This window comes from Triticum aestivum, chromosome 2B (assembly GCF_018294505.1).
Source record: "Triticum aestivum cultivar Chinese Spring chromosome 2B, IWGSC CS RefSeq v2.1, whole genome shotgun sequence".
Lineage (NCBI taxonomy): Eukaryota > Viridiplantae > Streptophyta > Magnoliopsida > Poales > Poaceae > Triticum > Triticum aestivum.
Window position 1 is genome coordinate 95572782 of NC_057798.1, and position 13283 is coordinate 95586064.

Below are 13283 nucleotides of genomic sequence, written 5' to 3' on the forward strand. Positions count from 1 at the left end.
TTATTACGCGCAAAATAATGATTCCTCCACCTGATAGCTGGGACCCACTAGAAGGGTCTCTGTATTTCGCAAAAAAATGTTCCCCCCGCAGTCAGCTTGGACCCACCGGAAATGCCTCCTTATTACGCACAAAAAAATGAATACTTCCCCTGCTAGCTGGGACTCACCTTGGTGGGGGGATGACTTGTGGGCCTACTAAGTTTACGGGGACGGAGGGGCTTTGTCAACTTAGTCAATATGAACGATTCTAGCTTCAGTGACCGTACGATGTCCATCCAATGGCCGTAGTGCTTCTTCAACCTCTGGTCTTCATGCTCCAGCCGCCCAAAAGCAGCGCCGGTCGTGCCGCATGCTCCTGCCTCCCATGGACGGCTGTGATGCCGCGGAGGCCTCACCGCCCCCTACTACTCCCACCGCTGGCCAGGCCATCCCTCTACTCACCCACACCCCCTGTTATTCTGCGGTGACTGCAGCCTCACACTGCAGCGAATCAGTGAACCCTCGTACTCCTCTAAGTGTGGGCATCCACTACCGTGTCTTCCCCGGCTCCGCGTCGTCCCCTTCCTATGCCTCACCGTCGTCCACCGCCCTGGTGCTCTCGGCGCGGCATGGTCAATGTGGTCAAGGAACGGCTTCCATCGGACGTGGACTGTACGTGGAGAGGCTGACAACTGGGTCCACGGCCGCAGCAAGGAAGTGCCTCCTTATTACGTGCAAAATAATTATTCCTCGACCTGACAGCGGGGACCCACCGGATGGGCCACCGTATTTCGCAAAAAAAAAACGTTTCCCCCTGACTGCTGGGACCCACCAGCTACATCTTCTCACGCAAGGAAGTGCCTGACAGTCGGGACCCACCTGGTCGAAGCGTACGTAGCGTTGTCATTCTGGTCACGAACGTGTACGTACATATATATTGGTCGATGTAGAGGCGCGCACATGTCATAGTAGAGGCGCGCACGTGTCGTAGTAGAGGCGCGCACGTAGCATGTACACGTACGTACAACAGCCAATGCGCAAGAAAGAAAATACGGCCACGTATGTGTACATACGGGTGGGGTCTCGAACGCCTACTCGCGCATACGGACGGCCAGGGCTCGTGTACATGGCTGGGTCGAAACGGAGAAACAACATCGTCGTCGTGTTCATGGGGAGCCAACTGGCTGGGTCAGAACGGAATGCATGGTCGTGTTCATCGGGAGGGCTTGGACAGAATAGGCGATGGAAACGAGGCCTGGCGTACCGCAGAATGGAGGAAACGGCCTTGTGTTCGACCAGCCACGTTCGAAACAGGATCCTGTTCATCGGGAGGGGTGTGGCGTACCGCAAAACGGAGGAAACGGACCTCCTACGGTCGAAACGGGGGTCCTGTTGATCGGGAGGGGTGTGGCGTACCGCAAAGCGGAGGAAACGGACCTCCTACGGTCGAAACAGGGGTCCTGTTGATCGGGAGGGGTGTGGCGTACCGCAAAACGGACGAAATGGACTTGTGTTGGAGTGCTATGGTCGAAACTGGGGTCCTGTTCATTTGGAGAGGTGTGGCATACCGCAAAACAGGACTCCACGGGATACTGCTCATCTCCACCGTCGACCTCCTCCAGCCTCCACGGGCTACCGTCGACCTCCTCCAGCCTCCACGGGCTCCTATTCATCCAGCCTCCACCGCGCGCTACTCCACCGGCTACTGTTCAACCACCCCTCCACGGGCACCCCTCCACCGTCTACTGTTCATCCAGCCCTCCACACCACGGGGTCCTGTTCATCCACCCCTCCACGAGAACCCCTCCACCGTCTACTGTTCATCCAGCCCTCCACACCACGGGGTCCTGTTCATCCACCCCTCCACCATCTACTGTTCATCCAGCCCTCCACACCACGGGGTCCTGTTCATCCAGAGTCAACGCCACCGCTCACTATTCATCCAAACCCCCCCACAATGCTCACTGTTCATCCAATCGATCGACTTCAGTTAGCAACAGTAGCGAAGGAATCGCTCAATCGGGTTCAGTTAACAGCCATCGGTCGATCGCTTGGGTTCAGTAACGCGTAGCCTGCAGTGCAATCGCTCGGGTTCAGTTAGAGCCCAACACCTCGCTCGGGTTCAGTTAGAGCCAACGCCTCGCACACACGCGCGTACGTGCACGAGAGAAACGCGCATCGCTCGGCCCCCGACCTCCCACCGTAACCGGGAACTCCCCAGAATTTTCCTCGCCCTCGCTTCTACCACGGTTTTTTCTGTCATGGACGGCCCAAAGAATGTCATGCAGCTGCGTCTCCGGCCCGCCCAGGATGAAAAGCCCATTTTCTGTCATGATTTTTTGTCATAGAAGTAGGAGCCCACCACATCTATGATGATACCGGGTTTTGTCACAATTATCGTCATAGAAGTGTCATATGTATGACAAAAAAAATTCGTTCGGCCCAAAATGTCACGGATGTGTATTTTTTTGTAGTGATGGAATGAAACCTTCAGGAAAGTTATTTTTGGAACGGAAGCAATCCAGGGGACTTGGAGTGCATGTAAGGGAAGCTTCAAGGTGGCCACGAGGCAGGGAGGCGCGCCCACCTCTCCTGGGCGCGCCCCCACCCTCGTGGGCCCCTCATGGCTCCCCTGACCGACTTCTTTCACCTATATATCTCCATATACCCTAAAAACATCGAGGGACACAATAGATCTGGAGTTCCGCCATCGCAAGCCTCTGTAGCCACCTAAAACCTCCCGGAAGCCCGTTCCGGCACCCTGCCGGAGTGGGAACCCAGCACCGGTGTCCATCTTCATCATCCCGGCGCTCTCCATGGTGAGGAGGGAGTAGTTCACCCTCGGGGCCGAGGGTATGTACAAGTAGCTATGTGTTTGATCTCTCTCTCTCTCTCATGTTCTTGAGGTGATACGATCTTGATGTATCACGAGCTTTGCTATTATAGTTGGATCTTATCATGTTTCTCCCCCTCTATTCTCTTGTAATGGATTGAGTTTTCCCTTTGAAGTTATCTTATCGGATGTAGTCTTTAAGGATTTGATAACACTTGATGTATGTCTTGCCGTGCTTATCTGTGGTGACACTGGGATATTCACGTGATCTACTTGATGTATGTTTTGGTGATCAACTTGCGGGTTCAACGAACTTATGCATAGGGGTTGGCACACGTTTTCGTCTTGACTCTCCGGTAGAAACTTTGGGGCACTCTTTGAAGTACTTTGTGTTGGTTGAATAGATGAATCTGAGATTGTGTGATGCATATCGTATAATCATGCCCACGGATACTTGAGGTGACAATGGAGTATCTAGGTGACATTAGGGTTTTGGTTGATTTGTGTCTTAAGGTGTTATTCTAGTATGAACTCTATGATAGATTGAACGGAAAGAACAACTTCATGTTATTTTACTACGGACTCTTGAATGGATAGAACAGAAAGGATAACTTTGAGGTGGTTTCATACCCTACCATAGTCTCTTCGTTTGTTCTCCGCTATTAGTGGCTTTGGAGTGACTCTTTGTTGCATGTTGAGGGATAGTTATGTGATCCAGTTATGTTATTATTGTTGAGAGAACTTGCACTAGTGAAAGTATGAACCTTAGGCCTTGTTTCCTAGCATTGAATACCGTTTGTGCTCACTTTTATCATTAGTTACCTTGCTGTTTTTATAATTTTAGATTACAAATACCCATATTTACTATCCATATTGCACTTGTATCACCATCTCTTCGCCGAACTAGTGCACCTATACAGTTTACCATTGTATTGGGTGTGTTGGGGACACAAGAGACTCTTTGTTACTTGGTTGCAGAGTTGTTTGAGAGAGACCATCTTCATCCTACGCCTCCCACGGATTGATAAACCTTAGGTCATCCACTTGAGGGAAATTTGCTACTGTCCTACAAAACTCTGCACTTGGAGGCCCAACAACGTCTACAAGGAGAAGGTTGCGTAGTAGACATCAATCAGTTATTCACATCCTTGCTCCCGTGCAAGATAAACAACTCGCCAAAGAGCCAAGGCCTCGGCCATCTCAGGTATATATAGGCCTGCCAATTGTAGCTTCTCGATAGGCAACAACACAATGGCCATCAACATTCAGGCGACCACCCCTGCACCAATTTTTCCAAGCTCGGAGAAAATCGCAGCATCATACATAAATAACAGTGTACCTAGTGGTGGCGGAGACCAAACAGAGCTTGAAGCAATGCTCTCACGGCTATGCGCAGGATCCAGTTTTTATAGATACTTTACAATCAGATCAACATAAGCTTTAATCTTGAATGCAATGCAAACAAGATGTGGCTCATCTTCATTGTTCCTAGAAGAATTACGTGCCTCCCAAACATGCCAAATAGTCACAGCCATTACAATAGTCATCAGGTTAGAGGAATGTGTGAGAAAATCAAAGAGACACTATCTTGGCGAAGAGAATTGGGATTGCTATAACTTGATGTCAAAGGATTGCTTCACATGCGACCATACCTCATAAGAAAAATAGCAGAACAACAGCGAGTGCTCGATACTTTCCGTCGTACCACAGAAACAACACAAGTTGGACGTCGGAACATGACGGCAATGGAGCTAGATGCCGGATGGGAGACATTCATGAGCTAGTCTCCAACGAACCACTTTCATCTTGTTAGGGGATTTGATGGACCAAATGGATTTCCAACTTTTCTCAGCCACACCACCATCAGAAGTCATTCCTCGACCAGAAGCACTATGCACACTTTGGAACCAAGCAGATCGAGCCAATTTATAAACTGAATGAACCGAATACTCCCCAAATCTGGTGTGAGGCCATCTAACATAATCTTCCTCACCATGCTGGCCAACAGGTAGCATCACAATCTCATTGGAAATATTTTCCTGGAAGAAAGCTCGAAGTGTTTGCTCGTTCCAGGACCCAAGATCCTCATCCAAAAGACACTTGACCGTAGCATTCGATGGGATTGGAGACATGGTCTGAAGCAAGTTCGGTGGTATCGACGGTATCAAGTGATCACCAGTGATATGAACTACAAATCCATTGCCAATACCCCATTGCACCCCCTGTTGTAGCAGCTCCTGACCGAACAAGATACTACAACATGTGTGAAGCAGATCGATCGAGGGGCTTTGGCATGCTAGAAATTACCATGGGGAATGTACCTGCCCTTGAGAACGCGAGCTTAGAGGGAGTCCAGCGAAGTGAGCATGCGCTAGCCTTGCCGTCCAAGCATGGCCTGGTTGGATAGTGCCATGTCGAGGAAGCCCATCCGACCAAGAAACTTTGGAGTGGTAAGTGATATGTCTCCAACGTATCTATAATTTATGAAGTATTCATGCCATGTTTACAATATTTTTACATGATTTTGGTATGATTTGACTAGAACTAACCCGGACTAACGCTGTTTTCAACAGATCTACCATGGTGTTGTTTTTGTGTAGAAATAAAAGTTCTCGGGACGCGCTGAAAATCAACGCAGAATATTTTTGGAAAATATAAAAAATACTGGAACGAAAAGCTATCGGAGGGGAGTCCCGAGGCCACCACAAGGGTGGGGGGAGCCCCCCTAGGGCGCGCCCCCTGTCTTGTGGACTCCCCTTGGGCCCCCTTGACTTGTCCCGGATGCCAACCTCTTCTATAAATGCCAGAAACATCAGATGTAAACCTAGATCAGGAGTTCCGCCACCGTAAGCATCTGTAGCCATGAAAAACCAATCTAGGCCCTCTCTGGCACCCTGCCGGAGGGGGCCATCATCACCGGAGGCCATGGAGGAGGATCCCAGAGGGGCCAGCATCGCTATGGAGGCCAAGGACCAGAGGGCATCTAGGGGGAGGCCATGGAGGAGGAAGCACAAGGTATAACCACTCCCCCTCTCTCTCGGTGGAGCCAGAGTGCCATCAGGGTAACCATCGCCGCGGTGATCGTCTTCATCAACATCACCATCCTCATCTCTTTTACGCGGTCCACTCTCCCACACCCCGCTGTAATCCCTACTTGAACATGGTGCTTTATGCCACATATTATGATCCAATGATGTGTTGCCATCCAAAGATGTTTTGAGTAGATTTCCTTTATCTTTTGGGTTGATTGATGATCTAGATTGGTTTGAGTTGTATGTTTTATTTTGGTGTTGTCCTATGGTGCCTTTCATGCCGCGCACACATGAAGGATTCCCGTTGTAGGGTGTTGCAATATGTTCATGATTCGCTTATAGTGGGTTGCTAGAGTTACAGAAGCTTAAACCCGAGTAAGGGGATTGTTGCGTATGGGATAAAGGGGACTTGATGCTTTAATGCTATGGTTGGGTTTTACCTTAATGATCTTTAGTAGTTGCGGATGCTTGCTAGAGTTCCAATCATAAGTGCATATGATCCAAGAAGAGAAAGTATGTTAGCTTATACCTCTCCCTCGTATGAAATTGCAATAATGATTACCGATCTTGTTAACAATTGCCTAGGATAATTCCGCACACCAACCCATCATTATCCCACACTCGCTATTTATAATATATAGTAATATATTCTAACTTTATGATAACAACACCTACTTTTATATTTTATTTCTCCGATATCATGCAAAGTTATCCTCTTCATACCCACAACATAGTTTTATTTCTCGTTTTTAGATGGAAGCAAACGTTTAGTGTACATAGAGTCGTATCAGTGGCAGATAGGACTTGAGAGAATATTGATCTTACCTTTAGCTCCTTGTGAGTTCAACACTCCATACTTATCACTTCCACCTTTGGAAATTGCTATGATGATTCCTTGCACTTGGGGATTATTAGTAAGCCATTCCCAAGATCGTCAGTGCAGTTTTTTCTTTCCATCCTCATGCTACCTCAGTGATGGAACAAAGTAGAGTAAGTATTTCCCTCAGTTTGAGAACCAAGGTATCAATCCAGTAGGAGACAACGCACAAGTCACCGAATACCTGCACAAACAATCAAACAGACTTGCACCCAACGCGATAAAGGGGTTGTCAATCCCTTCACGATTACTTTCAAAAGTGAGATCTGGTACAGATAGATAAACGGTAAAAAGTAAATATTCTTGGTATTTTTGGTTTATAGATCGGAAAGTAAAAGATCGCAAAATTGTAGATCAGAAACTTATATGATGGAAAGGAGACTTAATATGATGGAAAGAGACCCAGGGGCATAGGTTTCACTAGTGGCTTCTCTCAAGATAGCAAATAATACAGTGGGTGAACAAATTACTACCGAGCAATTGATAGAAGAGCGCATAATTATGACGATATCTAATGAAATGATCATGAACCTAGGCATCACGTCTGTGTCAAGTAGATCGAAACGATTATGCATCTACTACTATTATTAAGTAAGTCATTCACAATCCATATCATTATCCTGATATTTACTAAGTCCAATTTGAGAATACTTTTTTCTTTTTGAGTCCCTTTAATTGACATAGATACAAGTACTCTACTAGGATGATGCACAATAAATAGTCAGGATAGCTCAGTTGGTAGAGCAGAGGATTGAAAATCCTCGTGTCACCAGTTCAAATCTGGTTCCTGGCACAGAACGAACAATGAATGCCTTTTCGGGAAAGAAAAGGTCCACATATTTTTTTAGGGAAAAGCTTTTTTTAAGGGGAAGAATCATCAACAAAAAATCCAGGAAAGAACAGCGAAGGAAAAACGTGAAAAAACAAGTGTTTTCCCGGAACGGAATAGCGGAAATTCCATACATTGATCACCAATGTTGCATGTCTTTCCTTAAGCTGGAGTACTTTGAGTTAGAAGGCCTACTTTATTCATCCTTTTAAAGCCTACTTATTCGTCTAGCTATTTCCAATTCTAATAAATATCCCGATCATATCATATCTTGGAAAACCCTAAGACTACCCAAGGCTGTACCCTACAGTGTTACCTATAGTCTATACTTGTGTATACGTTGCCTTCTGGGGTGGCAAGCTAGAACCAAGTTTTCTAGGTATCAATTCCAATTTAAGTCAATGATCCTCATTTTCTCCAACATTAAGAAGATTATTGGTAAGGTGACCAACCATCACGCAGGATTCCGGGTCGGAGTAGCACCTCTTGCCTGATATATACAGGTCGTTACTGGCGATTCGTTTGTGCCCTATGGTGTTCAATTGCCCGTTTGTTCCCTCCCCCTTGGGACGGGTCAACCTACTTTGCCCGCTCAGGCGCTCCAAAATGCTCTGACTAGACCGCCGACACCCATGATTTGTCCATCATTCAAAATGGCATTTCGTAAGGGCTCATAAGGTAGGAGGAATCACAGATCCTCCGTGCACTTTCGCCTAGAGTTAGTTTTATTTTTCACTACTGTCTGAGTGGTGGCTAAACCCTGAAACTTTTCCTTGAAATGAAATAAAGATCTAACTTTATTCCAGTAGTGGTTTCTGCAAATGTAAATAATCTTGTTGATTAACACCCACTTTCCATACCCTGCAATTCAGAGGCCATCACCTCTGGTCTTTTAGTAACATATCAGTAAACAAGGCTCTCCTCGTGTAGCTTTTTGTTCTCGAGGAAGAAAATCTCATTGATTACTTAGAATGCCGGATGAAGCAAGTTACAGCATTGGTTCTTTCGTGATTCACGTATATTGGAAATCTCTTTCTTTAGGAAATGGGATGGCATTCAATTCTAACTTAGGGATTCTCTTCTTCCTGAACATTCATGAAAAGAAGGACTCTGGCTTTAATGCTAAAGTTTAGTACTGGGCCGAGCGTACTTACCTACTTAGACAAGAGGGATACTTATAGATCTCTATGAGCGTAAGGCAAAGTGGGCAAGACTACTTCCACAACTACATTTTCGCTTAAGCAGGACCTGTGAGACCTCGAAGCAACCGTCTACTACTAGTTATAGATGCTATTTCTAATTGAATAGAATGGATGCTTCACAGCGGTTCTGCGACAGGCAGGGCAGCCGGGTGAACATAGGCAGCTGTTCCTATAGAACACAAGTCTTTCTCTAAAGCACGACCTTCCGATTGGACTACGTCTGGTCTCTATCCTTTTTATTCCTAAAATGGGTCCTCGATCAAAATGATCTGGTGTCTATGTCCATGCCTGAGGTTGGTAAACCCTATATCTATTGCGGGGTGGTTTGAGGAAGGGACAGCTTGTAACCCACGACTTACTACTACGAAGATTCTGGCGGAGAGCTTTTCACATATAGATAGGTCGGGATGAGGAAGCTCCGTAGTCAACTAATAGATAGAAAATCCACCTTGTGAACCGTGTTTGTCTTAAAGTACTGTCTGAGAAGGAATATACCTGTTCCAATCCCTCTAGTGGCTATACTGATTGACATAGGTAGCTTTCGTAGTCAAAGCTCACAGGGCCAAATGCTCTATTGGAGTGGGCACGAACACACACAATCAAGGTTCGAAGAACTTCTACTTCACGCCTTGAGGATTCTATGACGCTCACTCAATGGTGTTGTGGCGATTGCAAGCAATCAATAAACGAGGAAGCCAAATTATGGATCCAGGAAGGCTGCATCAGAAGGAAGAGTAGGTGTTGCTATGCCGTTGGCTGGGACTGAGACAGAGAGAGGGGAGCATAGCCCCTATGATCCCGGTAAAGAGTTCCAACTAAGCTCTTCTCAGGTTCTTTCTTTCTCTTCCATTCTTATGTTTATATATTAAAGTGTAGTTTTCTTACTGAAATATAATAATATTAATCTAATATGCCCATTGGTGTTCCAAAAGTACCTTACCGGATTCCCGGAGATGAAGAAGCGACTTGGGTTGACTTATACAATGTTATGTATCGAGAAAGGACACTTTTTTTTTTAGTTCACTGCCCTATACATAGAAAGAAGTGCTTTTCCACCGGTATCAACATTCTATCTGGAATCAGTAGCGATAATTGTTGTATTGTGAGCCAGCCCCGTAAGACACTACGCACCTCCAAATTCTATATGATTTTTCCAATCATTTCATTTATACGACCTGCAAATAAGATAAGATCTTGGCTCGCCCTACAAAAAAACAACTATATGCCCTATAAACTTGCTTCTTCGAATCTCGAAATAACATATAGAAAGTGTTTCTGTGATGAGACCATTCTCGATCGATAAATGCGATAGGAGCCTATGTGTTTCACGGGCAGCCGGCCAATAGGGGAAGGTTGTGAATCCGGCGAACCGACCGCTTTAAGAACGTGATTGTCTTCTCTCACTCAGTTATCAATTGACAAAGATGACCCATTCTTTTTCGCCCTAAAAACGACAATGGTATGGTACTTTTTCTTCAAATCGAGATTGTGTGGGTGTCCGCTCATGTTCACGTTACATGCTAAATCAGGCTTTCCTTGGAAAAACCAAGGACAACCCCTATCTCAGTCTCCTTTCCTTTCTCTTTTCGGGAGCAGAGCTGAAAAAGATGGACAGTAACGATCGCGTAATATCAATTTATCGGCCTCGTCATCGAAAGCGGCTTCCAATTGCTCGGAAATTCTCAGCTATATGGGGGACTTTGATGGTGAGCAAAAAGAATTGATCAAGAAATTGGTAAACTTTCGCATGATCGATGGTAAAAGAACGAGAGTTCGTGCTATTGTTTATAAAACTTTTCACCGCCTAGCTCGAACTGAACGCGATGTAATAAAACTTATGGTTGACGCCGTAGATAATATAAAGCCAATATGCGAAGTGGTCAAAGTAGGAGTCGCAGGTACTATTTATGATGTTCCTGGGATTGTAGCCAGGGATCGTCAACAAACCTTAGCTATTCGTTGGATCCTTGGAGCAGCTTTCAAACGACGTATAAGCCACAGGATAAGCTTAGAGAAATGTTCATTTGCTGATATACTGGATGCTTACCGAAAGAGGGGAATTTCACGTAAGAGAAGGGAGAATCTTCATGGACTGGCTTCCACCAATCGGAGTTTCGCGCATTTCAGATGGTGGTAAAGTGATACCACATAAGGAGCTCTTCCTCATTCAGTCATACTCAAAAAAAGTAAGAAATGTTTGACCCGGATCCTTTTTTCATCTTCATATAGAAATAAAATTGGCCTTCCTCATACTCCCCCTTCATTCATAGCGTTGGAGGAATCCACAAGAGGCCTGCCCGTTCATAATTGCATAAAAGAACCATTCTTTTTATGAAAACTCTTGTTCCAACCTCACCTCAGGTCGAATGAATATGAAAGGGGGATCAATCAAATCAATAAGCCATGAATGAAGATGTAGTGGGCCTTTCTCCTTATATCGTTTGACTCGTGGAGCTGAGAAGTCTACTTCAAAGAGAGGGAAAGAGTGCTAGTCCGAAAGAACAAGCAAGGGATGAGCACACGGGAGCAAAATCTGTTGCGCCCACGTGCATACGTTTTCTTGATGGGTAATTTCTCAGAAAGTTTTTGTGTTATTGATTCCTATTCCTAGGTGTTGTGCTTTTTCCCCTATGCCGCCCATTGGTACTAGTGGAGTAGGATTGGCCTGTAATACAGAACCTATAGGTGGTGTAACCTTTCGCTCAATACTCAAATCTACAATTGAAGCATCTGAGGCTGCATCAATCGAGGATACACGACATAAGGAATTGTTAGATCTCCAAACTGAACTTCGCCTTCACCAAGCGTGGGTTTTCACTGGTCCTAACTAACGGTTGGCAAGCGATCCCCTATTCTGCATCCGGAAGATCAGACGGCCCAGAGCCGGAGCGATCATTCAAGCAAGTTACTCAGCTTGAGTTTTTCAGTCAATCAATAGATTGTGCAGTTTCTTAGTCTTTTGGTCCACGTCTTCATGACTTATAGAAAGGGTTTCTTTCTTTTACAAGATCATGGAAGCTTCAGAAACCATCCGAGATCTTCTGGAAACAAGAAATGTTGCATCAAAGGGTTCAGTGGTCATATCATAGTGAAATCGAGTTTCTTGATTTAGTCGATATCAAATTCCCAACTTAGAAATTCGAAAGGACTAAGATTCTACTTCTTCCTCAAATACTGGGAATGTGGATTCAAGTATGATATCACTATTCCACAGATCTCAAGAAAACGAATTGAACAAGTTTGATGGCTGGAAGAAGATAGGAAATATTCAAACATGTATTGCATTTCATCGATCTCACCCTTTGTTCAGTGCCGCATAAGTACTGACTTCTTGAACAGATACCGGTACCGGTCATGAAGGCTTCGCCCTTCTCAAGTCAAGTGCAGAAGCGAAATCCGTTGAGCAAGAAGCCAGTGATCCCACAACATCAAAGTGATACATATGACATATTGGAAATTAGGCTTAGTTTGTAGCTGTGAATATAGTAATGCACTTATTTATTGATAAATATGTTCTTTCAAGTAGAGCATACTCGGTAGAAAGGAGGTGGCGGAGCTGGGAAGAGGATTAGACTTTATCGATTACTTGGACTTAGAGACCAATTATAGAAAGAAGACAGTAGCTGAGTGAGTTTTATGGATCTAGTTTATGAGCAGCTTAACTAGAAAAGCAAGCAGAAGGAATAGAAGAATGAAATGCAGAAATAGGGGAAGGGCGGGTAGCATTTTCAAATGCCAGTTTGAGTGAGACAGTTTCTGTCTGGCCCCCCACTTTTAGGCAGTTCTTCCATTCTGCCTTTGTCTTGCTCTAAGCTACCTGACTTCCTTCCTTTGTTCTTCCATTCTACTTTGTATGATTCTGATCATCAGTTCTTATCGATCCCATTTTAAGGAAAAATCCTTATGTTGGTAAAATATACGTGTTGATCAAGGACAATGAAGCAGCCATGAAAAGATTGAAGAACGAGGTATGATGATTACTTCGGACTACTTTCTGTTCTTCATGCAAATGACCATATTTTCCGTCTGCAATACAGGTAGAAGATACTGAGTTGTTCAGATGTTTACAGGAAATCCATGGGAAAAACTACCACAGCTTTGTATTAAGCAAGCAGGTTCCAGTCGTTGGTAATTTCAGGGAAGCCTACATTGGCATTGCTCCTGAGTTAGCCAAAGAGATCGCGGAAGAAGTGGATGTTATCGTAAACTCTGCAGCAAATACCACTTTTGATGAGAGGTTCGTGAAGCTATACTAGTCTTGCACCAAGGATTGCTTCCATTACTAAATGTGTAAGTTCACATTCCATAGCAAGAAAAGTATTGCAACTTGCAGGTATGATGTAGCACTAGACATCAACACCGTGGGGCCATTCCGGATAATGAGTTTCGCGCAGCGGTTTCGAAGACTGAAGCTCTTCTTGCAAGTATCAACAGGTCAGAATGCCAAATAAGAGTTTCTTGTGGTCGAAATCAAATGGTAACCTGTTTCTATTAATCTCAAAAGCTTACAAACAAGCTTTAGCAGTATGTT

The 13283-nt window shown here is 45.1% G+C and overlaps 1 protein-coding gene and 1 non-coding gene across 2 annotated transcripts; both read left to right on the top strand.

Moving 5' to 3' along the window:
- Positions 1-7441: 7441 nt before the first annotated feature.
- On the top strand, positions 7442-7514 carry TRNAF-GAA (transfer RNA phenylalanine (anticodon GAA)). The gene has a single exon. It is a non-coding gene; the product is annotated as a tRNA-Phe (tRNA).
- A 283-nt stretch (positions 7515-7797) lies between these two features.
- On the top strand, positions 7798-10932 carry LOC123043667 (ribosomal protein S7, mitochondrial-like). Its single transcript, XM_044466187.1, has one exon. The coding sequence runs from the start codon at positions 10443-10445 to the stop codon at positions 10887-10889; it is 447 nt and encodes a 148-aa protein (XP_044322122.1). The 5' UTR covers positions 7798-10442; the 3' UTR covers positions 10890-10932.
- The last annotated feature ends 2351 nt before the right edge of the window (positions 10933-13283 follow it).